The sequence below is a fragment of the Caloenas nicobarica genome, chromosome 5, assembly GCF_036013445.1.
Source record: "Caloenas nicobarica isolate bCalNic1 chromosome 5, bCalNic1.hap1, whole genome shotgun sequence".
Lineage (NCBI taxonomy): Eukaryota > Metazoa > Chordata > Aves > Columbiformes > Columbidae > Caloenas > Caloenas nicobarica.
This window is the reverse complement of record NC_088249.1, coordinates 17,861,805-17,871,817: the sequence shown is the minus strand read 5'-3', so window position 1 is coordinate 17,871,817 and position 10,013 is coordinate 17,861,805. Positions and strand designations below refer to the sequence as shown.

The 10,013-nt window shown below is 47.1% G+C and overlaps 1 protein-coding gene across 1 annotated transcript in view; it reads left to right on the top strand.

The window, feature by feature from the left end:
- The first annotated feature begins 760 nt into the window (after window positions 1–760).
- The window catches only part of KCNK13 (potassium two pore domain channel subfamily K member 13), a 65,989-nt gene continuing 56,736 nt past the window's right edge, over window positions 761–10,013 (top strand). The window contains exon 1 of the mRNA XM_065636575.1: window positions 761–1,097. Within this exon, the coding sequence (XP_065492647.1) occupies window positions 761–1,097 (337 nt within the window). The remainder of the gene's footprint in view (window positions 1,098–10,013) is intronic.

Here is a 10,013-nt window from a genome sequence, read left to right as displayed (position 1 = left end):
GCGCTGCTCAGCCCCGCGGCCCCGGCCGGACGGCGGCCCCAGCGGGCTCTGCGGGGGACGTCCCCGCCAACTCTGAGGGGTGGAGCCGGCGGCTCGCCCTGGCAGGTGCCCGCCCGCCCTGTCCGGGGCACCGGGGAGACCCCCGGTGGGCGGCGGCTGCGCCTCTGCTGAGGGGACCCTCCCTTCGGGGCTCGGCGCGGCCCGTGGCTTCCCGGTGGCCATGGCGCGGGCGGCCCGGGGTCAGGGGCAGCCGTCCCCCGCGGACCGGGGCAGAGGAGCCCCGCGGCGTCGGGGGAGGGCGGCGGGGAGAGCTGCCGCCGGTCCCGCCTCGCCCCCCCCGCGGCAGGCAGGAGGCGCCTGGCGGTGCCTGTCCCTGCGCCCCGCTCCGACGTGCTCGGGGCGGGGGAAGGAAGGGGATATGAAAGTGGCGGAGACGGGGGCCCGGCGCGGGGCGCGGCGGGGCTGAGGGGCTGTGCGGGCCGGGCCGGGCCGGGCGGTTCCCCCGCCCGCAGGATGCGCCGCAGCCCGAAGCCCGTCCGCCGCGGGGCCGTGCCGGGCGCGGCGGGGCAGCGCCCTGTCCCCGGGGCGGAGGTGCCGGCCGGCTCCCGGGAGCGCCGCTCGCCGCCGCCGGGCTCCGCGGCTCCCTGAGCTCTGCGGCCGCGGCCCCGCGCACGCCTGGCGGGTGGCGCCGTGATGCCCGGCGGCGGGAGGGCCCCGACGTAGCGTGGCGGCGCGGCAGCCCGGTCCCGCGGGGCGGAGGATGGCGTGTCGCGGCGGCTGCTGCTCCAGCGCGGGTCGCCTGAACGCGGACAACGCGCGGTTCCTCCTGCTGGCGGTGCTGATCGTGCTGTACATGCTGTGCGGCGCCGCCGTCTTCTCGGCCATCGAGCTGCCCACGGAGCGGGAGGCCAAGGAGCGCTGGGAGGAGCGGCTGGAGAACTTCACCCGGCGCCACAACCTGAGCCGCGCCGAGCTCCGACACTTCCTCCGCGAGTACGAGGAGGCCAGCGTGGCCGGCATCCGCGTCGACGACATCCGGCCCCGGTGGGATTTCACCGGCGCGTTCTACTTCGTGGGCACCGTCGTTTCCACTATCGGTGAGCGGTGGGACCCACCGGCGGCCGCGAAGGGACGGGCGGGGGCCGGGGCGGCGAGGCGAGGGCGGCCGGGGATGCGCAGCCCCCTCTCTCCTCCCCAGCTCCCTTGTGCCTTGCAGCGGGCTTCGCGCAGGTGCCGGGCATGCTCCTGTCTCCTCGCTGCTCCTTTTTTCCCCCTGTCCTGTGAAAGAGGCGCGGCCGCGGGCAGCACCCGCTGGCGGAGAGCGCTCTCCCGCTGAGCGCCCAGGTGCGCTCGAAGCCGCGGCCCCGCTGGCTGCCGCTCCCCGGCGCGCTGCTCCGGGCGGGCACCCCCGCGGCCGCCAGACTTTTCCCCGGGAGTTTCGCCCGCCCGCGCGGAGGAACCCGGCCCCGGCATGCGGTGGCAGACCTTGTGGGAGAGCAGCTGCACGCAAAGCCCAAAGCTTTTTCACGAACGCCGTATGTCTTTAAATTCTGGGAAATCTTAGATCAGGAGGTAGGTGGCTTCATAGGCTGTAAGCTCAGAAGGGACCTTTCTGAGGATCGAGCCTGGTCTTAACAAGAATCGTAAAATAGCTTGTGTAGCGTCCAGCTGCTGAGTGTACAACTTGGAAAGGCTGGATTTCAAACCACTTGGCTTTTTGTTCTACTGGCTTTGTGAGGCAGAATCAACAAGTCGGTGGGTACTGCTTACTTTGCGAGTAAACCCAAGTTTATTCAGGCTGAAGGAGCCTTTGGGGGAAGGTGATGTTGAATGAGCTGACGGAGAGTACATTAAGATGAAAAGCGACAGCACCAAGAACTGACTTAAGCACCCCAGGGAGCCCATGGATGTCACCAGAATGGTTTCGTTCAGGCAGCTGCGAACAGCTAAAAGCCCTGGAGAAACGGAGCTTCAGTTAGAGATGGGCAATCTTGTGTGCATTTTCCACTGTGACAAATAGGGTCACTAAATCTTGGTAATGGCATCTCCAATTCACATCAGTCTCCACGTGTGAAACGCACACTCAGGAATGATTGTTTAATTACCAACAGCAATTCTTCAGGAAATCTCCATTAGCGCTCATTCCCTGAAGAGGAAGCCTTGCTTTGTGTGGGACGTGTGAGAGTTTGTGCTGTCCTGCAGTTTGTAGAATACCTGACGCTTTCCAGTGGTTCTGCTCAGCCTCTCCCCAATACTGATTTTCTTAGATCTGGAGTTAATTTTGTTGTGAAAGCTGTAATCGGGCTGGTTTTGTATTTCCTCGGGGCATCAAGATCTGGGTGTTTTGCGTCCTTAGACCTTAAGTCTGTAAGACCCTAGAACTATGCCTAAATGTTCTGCCGAACTGGTAATTTAAATTACTTTATAAACCCATTTTTGCAAACTCCATTAAGGTGTTCTTGTACGATTGAAATACAGTGTTGGTGCTAACCTTTGCTACAGACATAAAGTCATAGTAAAAAGAGCTGGGACCAGATCTCTGAAGTCCACGTGGTCCACTTCTGTTCCTAGAGATCAATTATATGCGACTTTTCTTTTTCTTTTTTTCCTGATCGATGGTTGTCCAAGCTGCCCTTTCGAACCTGCACTGTTGGAGATCCCACAACTTCCACAAGGAATCCAGCCTTGTGTATTATTATCCTCATCAGAAAAAAAAGGTTTTCCTGATATCTACGTTACTGCAGTTCAGTGACTTGCATTATTCTTGTCCTACCATCCTTCATACCCCAAGAATAGCCTCTTAGGTACACAAAGACTGTTGTCATGTGTCCCTTAGGTCTTCTCTCAATTCAGGAAGCCACAATGTTGTCACCTCCCTTTGCCGTGATACAGTTACTCCTCACGTGTATTAACCGATGCCAGCAGTTCTTAACATAAATATTTATCTTCTATAAATGAGATTATTAAGAAGGGTATTTGTGGTCTTATTAACTAGCTTCTTGCAAACACAAGCATCCACTTATCGACTCACACTTTCTGGTAATTTCTCTGGCTTGCTGATTTCTGTTGCCCGCAATTTAGACCTCCATCAATGTTTCTGCAGAAAATGCCAAGAACCCTTTTTCCTTTGGCTTGTGTATGGTCTGTAGACTTTGGCCATTTACATCCTGTCCCTTCTTTTGACCTGGTATTGCTCTTCCTCAGTCTTATCCGTGGTGTCACTCTCTCAGCGTGTTTTACCAATTGCATCGTCCATTAATCCCATCAGTAGCATTGCACTGTTTCAGTCATATCAATACCATCCCTTTTTTCTTAATCTTCTCAGCAGCACTGCTGCTTTGTGAGGCTCATTGTGTGTTTCAGCACTTTATCTTGGCTTGTGCTGCGGGCTGGGCTCTCCAGACATTCACAAGACCCTGGTGCTTCAGTCAGATCCCCTCAGCTGTGCCACACAGGAGCATTCTCCTGCAGGCTCTGCAACCGTACACTCACTTTCATCAACTTTATTGGGGTCCTAACAACAGATTTTGTTTTACACAAATCAATATTTTTGCACTCTTCTCAGCCCTTTGCAGATGGTCCACATCTTCTTTCATGCCCCAGTACAGTGCCCCAAAATTAACATATTAATATTCCTCCAACTGCGACCTTGCTAGTTCCAAGGGAAAGTGGAAGGATTATTATTTTTTGTGTTTTCCAGTCTATACTTGTGGTGTCTATAGAAATTTCTACAGCTGCATAAAATTTGGTGCCTTCAGTTAAAAGCACTTTTTAAGGAATAGGTGCTTTTAAGGCATATTCCTAATATCAGCTAACCTACATTCAGCACTATATGCTAGTATAGACACTTTTGATTTAGCAGGGAAATCGTTGTAAAAGCAGTTATCTTTTACTTCTTCTTTAAACTTTTTTTTTTTCTCTTTTGCATAGTGGAAATTATTTTGCTAATCCACCAAAGTAAATTTATTTCTTCTGCAGTAAATAAGGTGAACCTAACCACTTTGATATACTGCTAAAGTGTCACTCAAACATTACCTGTAGCATCAACTGCTTCCTGTACTTTAACTAGAAAGAAATACCATAATGTATTTTTGGCTTGCAGAGGAAAGAAGAGAGTTTTGCAATATCTAAGAGAATAATACTGTCTTTTAAATTAAGATTCACATAAAATGTTTGTCACATAGGTATCAAAGCATGATATCAGTGCATCGAGGCAAGAGGTCGAAACTAAATATAACCAGGCTATTTTAATTTGTCAAGAAAATATAAAGCTAAACGGAGCTGAGCTAATAAAATAAATAATTTGTCTTTTCTCAGTTTAGTAATTTAGAATTTGTTCCATAAAAGGGTCTTTTCCTATCAGTGCTCATCCTGTAACACCTTATTTTGATGTGTCTTTAGCTTAGTGTGATCCAGCACTAAGGTTACCTATACTGTAAGTGGAAACATTAGAAAAATAAGAAGGTAACCACAAATACCTGCCCAACTAGGAGACTACCTAGGCTACCCAGGAGGTGACGCCAAGGAAGAAGATGGGATCGAAGCCTCTCCATCCCACAAAGGCAGGTGCCCAACTCCAACCCACAGGGAGGAGCCCACACGGGTGTAGTGGGCTCCTCCATAAGCCCTGTTTGGTTTCCGATCAGCTCTTTGTCACTTAATGTAGTGTCCCTTTTGCCTCGAAATCAGGTGGGAGTACTGTCTCAGGATGCGAGTGATCAAAGAAACTTATTTCTCCGCAAGGACTTGAAGCCACATCCCTGCATCTCAGCAGAGTGTCCTGACCACCTGTCTGGGGAATAATTTTTAAGCCGGGACTCTCAGTGTTTTCTGTTGAAACTCTTCCACTTTGCATAGACTAATCAAATATTCCTCAGACCAGAAAGTAAAACAAGACCTGAGTCCCAATTTGCACTTCAGTGCATGTATATGTGGTTTATACAGCATTTGGTATGCTCTGGGTGTTCAGCAGCATTGGACTGTAAGGTGGCAATCATCAGCAGGCATTTGGCTACTGAAGGACCTCTGTGGTACCTGGGGACAGTAGTGCCCCCAGAAGGTAGGGAGCTGCTGTCCAGGTGTTTGAAGATCTATGCATTGGATCGCTGCTTGTCTTTCATGACAGACACCTGGGCACCCTCCGTTCCACTGGAAACAGGTGGACACTACTACCTTTGAGCAACACAAAGGGTTAACATACGGAGATATTTGCAGCATCTAGAACCTTCTCTGCTTTTTGAAACCGCTCAAAAATAACTCAGTTGCATCAAATGAAGAATGTATCAATGCATTAAGACACCCTTATCTCGTTTACAGCTGTTTTTCTTTGAATAACTTAAGAAAATTGAAAGACTTTGTTTCCTTTTCCTTTCTTTAAAAAAGCCTATGTGCATCCCAGAGTCTATTATGATGTTGATTAAAACCTGTTTATTTTAACTGTAAATGGAAAAAAATGAATCTTGTCGTAAAGACAGAGCCTGAAGCAGCTCCTCAAACCGTCAGGTACAGTCGGCTGCGCAGGGCTGCGTCCTGTCGGGGTTTGAGTATCTCCATGGATGGAGACTCCATAAGCTGTCAGGGCAACCCGTGCCGGTGTTTCACCACCCTCACAGTAAAAGACGGGTTTTTTCTCCTGTTCAAATGGAATTTCCTGTATTTCAATTTGTGCCCATTGCCTCTTGTCTTTTCTGTCTTTTCTGTTTCTCTTGTCTTTTTTGTTTATAAGCAGTGAGGCAAAGTAGGAAATTATATCACCTTCACAAAATGAGGTACATTTTCTGGAGAAATTGTCAAAATTTGCATCCGTCCTTTCTGCAAGCAGCTGCAGCATTGTGGGCTGGAGGTGTAAAGTCTTTCTGCAAGGTGAGAAAGAGATTTGTCCACCGACGCGTGACCTTGGGCCCAAGAGGTGAAATTTCCTAGAGTGAAGGGTGAGATTTTTACAGGAGAGAGTGAGGAGCAACCACACGGCATGTTGTCCAGAAGGGGTAGAAGGAGTCACAGCAACTTATTTAAGCAGCCTAGGGAGGGTTGCTGACAGGAGCGTCATTTATTAACAGGGAAACCTGCACGGAGTGAGACAGCCGCACTGTCCATGTTAACAGCAGTCGGTCATGGAGCGAAAGAGGGAGCACTGATCAATGCCAGAGAAAGTGCTGCTTTCCTCGTTTTCACTTGTGTAAATGCAGTACCTGCTGCTGAGGCTGCGCACAAAACAAGTGTGTTTTTGGGATAATACCCAGCAAATTGCCAGGCTCATTCAAACCAGAGGGCTGGGGTACTGCTTGCAGCCTTCAGATCACCCTGTCTTTGCCATGTGTGGAGTGAACACAGGGTGACAACTGCGCCGAATGCTCTGCCTGGACCCAAGGGACAAGCTTATTCCTGGTGTCACAAAGGATGTGCCATTACCTGACCATACCATGCCTGAAATATTGGAACTTGTGCAGCACATGGCGCGTTGTTCTCCTAGCTAACATTTTTCTTCTTTAAATATTGCTTATGCTGCAAAAAGCTCTAATAATTCAAAATGACCCTCTTTAGCCACTGACCAGGGCTTTGTAATCCCAGGTGGGATAATAAGTTCACAGGAGCTAGCATTTTCTTTTTCATAGATTTATTCAGTTTCTGGTTTTTTCTAATCATAGATTCTGGTTGTCTCTTTTCTCCTGGTGAGCCGACACTTCAAGAAGGTTGTGCATATGGGGCAAGTGTGTCCTACCCTTTAGAGGAAAGCAATACAAGTCTGTGCTTTTAGTTATGATCCTAGCTGTGCCCCTCATTCATTAATAAAGTATGAGTGTCATCTCTCTGTTTCACTTTATCCAGCCCAACAGTGAGAATAAAACTAATTTTTGACTCAGAGAGGCTAAGCTCGTTTTTATGCCCATAAAGCGTATTGTTGTTCTCGTCCCTTAATGTCAGTTGCCTCACCGTGAACTTCAGAAGACACCATCAGACCCCGAATCCTGTTCTGAATGCAACCCTCTATACATTTTCTTTTGGAGAGATCTCTCTTTTCCATTAAAAAACTGGCATGCAGTTGTTGAATAAAAGCATAGTAATTAAAGTTCTACTACAAGAAAGGGAGTTCAGGTTTCAGTTCCCTGCTTTGACCACAGCTCTCACATTCTGGCTGTTCTTGATGAAGGCTACATTTAGTGGAAGGTGATGTGTACATAATTTCAGTTTTATGGTCCTTTACTGATTCCAAGATGCTTTTCACCAAGGCTGCTCTCAGTGATGGAGACATTCCTATGAAGAACTCCTTGTTCGGAATGGGGGCTGTTTCGGAAATCCTTCTGAGGTGCCCACCTTCTCCCTGGTACGACGTGCAGAACCAGAGCATGCAAGGACTAGATTGCTTTCCTGGAGCCAATAAGCCTCTTAGTCCTTTCCTGGATATAAAGTACTTCTTGTCATCTTGCTGTACTCATCAACAGAAGTGCAAAAATTGCACCAGGCCATTCAGATTCTCTTTCAGATAACTAGAAATAAAACATGTAGTTCCAACATGCTCTGTTGAAGGTGACATATTGATGGCTTCTCTGCTTTCTTCTATTGTAGAGTGGCCAGAAGGATAGGAATACCCCAAGTATCAATGCAGTTCATGACTGCTTGAGTTAGTGTGACACTCACTCTCTCTTTCCCTTTGAATCTACCACATCCTGCAGTGTCTGACTTGCCGAGCCTATTCTACATGTAGCCCGAAAAGGTGGAATACAGGTTACTGAATGCTGTGTCTGCTGTCCTTTTCCTTTTGTCATACTTTAAAAATGATAATTAGTTTCCATGATGACAAAATATTCAAAGATCTCATTGTTTTGGTGCAGAAAACTAGGAATTCTAATGAGTAGAAATAGTATACAAGAAACAGCTTCATAAAAATGTAATTGCAGTAATTAACGTATCAACAACTGTATGGTGATAATTTAAAAGTGAAAAGTGCATCTGGCTGAGTAAATAACATTGCGCAAGGAGATGAAATTTAGGAGGGAAGATTTTGCTTTGAAATATTTCACAGATATACAAGAAACAAAATGAAAAAAAAAAGTTACACTGATTGCTTTGGAGGCTGTTTTTTTCAGAAGGTATTGAAACAATCCTGCTGGCCTTCATTGTGTAAATAGAACAGAACTAGGTTTATTTTTTTTCCCAAATAATGTAGCATTTGCATTAAGAGGAGTGCAAAGAGGGTGTTAATTAAAGATAAAAAATACCTTGCTCAATAGATGTCTTAAAAGTGGAGCTACAAAAGAAAGAGGAACAACAAGGCTTATCCCATGCCAACAAGAGGAAACTGCAGCCAGAAACGATGAAATTAGAAGCAATGAAGAACAAGGAGGTTTATTTGACGTGTAGGGAGCTGACAGAGTGGAAAAAAAAAAAAAAGGAGAAGAATGTTTCCTCTTTCATTTTGATACTTCAAGAAGAAAGTTTTGTCTACTGTGTATTAAAAAGTCTTTTATTGTAGATCGTGTTTTATAAAGCACTGTAATACTCCTGCATTGATAGCCCTGAGCGCCTAACAGACCTGTGTGCTCTGAGAGTGAGGATGGGACTGATTCCCTTCCCCTGGGCTTGGGAGGCTGCTTCAGGAAAGGCATCTGTAGAGCAAAAGGCTCTTCACTTTCCATTGCCATCCTTCATCTCTCTCCCCTCCCCCATTTCCGCCTTTGGTTCTGTGTTTGCCAATAAAGAGTGCTTGGGCTGATGTTTTAGGGAAGTTGCAGGTAAATGATGCCATTTACATGCTTTACAGGAGCACCACGTAGTTGTCAACTCACTAACTTTTAATTGCTACCAGCCGAGGACTGCATCTGTTAATAAAACTAGAGCATTCCCCACCTTAGAAAGATTTCCCTGCTCAAGTGAACGGTCCATGAAAACTTGAACTGAAAGTTTTCTGTAATATAGGACAGATCTGTATAAAGCAAAGGTGTAGGAAAAACTGTGAAAAGGAGAACAGTGGTTATAATGACAGAATGGCCACCAGTCTCTGCTATCTGCAGGATGAAGTGGAAATCTTCAAACAAAGCAAACCATGTAATAGAAAGGAAGTATGACATTAAATCAACCTGGAAAGCCTTTTAAAAGCAAGATCTAAAAAGCTACAGGAGTGACAGCCTGGCAGACTCCTTCTTGGACAGGGGTTGAAATGCAGGTTAAACCATGTGGTTGTAACCCACAAGGTTAGAGAAAAGGCCAGGTCAGATCTCCTTTGTCGATTTTATTACTTCTGTTAGTGCCAGAGTCTTCAAGTGATCTTCAAGTCATCCAATTTTATGGAAGATATCTCAAATAGGTCAGATGAATTAATATGTCCTAATGCGTCTGTTCCTCCTCCCTGACTGGAAAAAAACAAACAAACAAAATCACACAGCAAAAAAACAGCTGAGGCACTCAAGTGCAAAGTAGATATTTATACTATTGGTGTTGAAATTTAGGTTAGACAAATCTCACACCCAGGCAGGAGCAGAATCGAAACAGCACACCACTGTTGGCAACACTGACTGTAACTTCTGTACCACAGGTTTTCTCTCTCTTAAACAAGATCAGTAAGTAGTTAAAAGCACTCTGAAGTCTGTAGAGGAAAAAAATTTATCAGTGACACCCTCAAGATCTGGAACAGGTTTTTTTTGTAAGGAGCTGGCAAGATTCTCCAGGGCATGACTTGATCATAATAGGGTATTTATCTGTAATATTTAGTGGCTTATGTGCTGGGAGATGGGCACAAGTTCTTTAGCAAGTTTTTGAAACATAGAAGCAACTTAAGAGGAAATCTTTTTGGATTTGACCCTATCCTAGTTTCACTGAAAGTGCAGAAAGCAACTTCGGTGACCACAGTGTGGCAGAGTCCATTATTCTTTAGAAGAGAAGGAGGAAGAACAGAAAACCAGGGAATTTCAAGAGCAAAACTTTTAATAAGCTCAGAGATCTGCAGTGTGCAATCTCAGAGGAACCAAAACTGATGCAAAAATGAGTTAAGGCAGGCTAACAGTCTCTTGGACAAA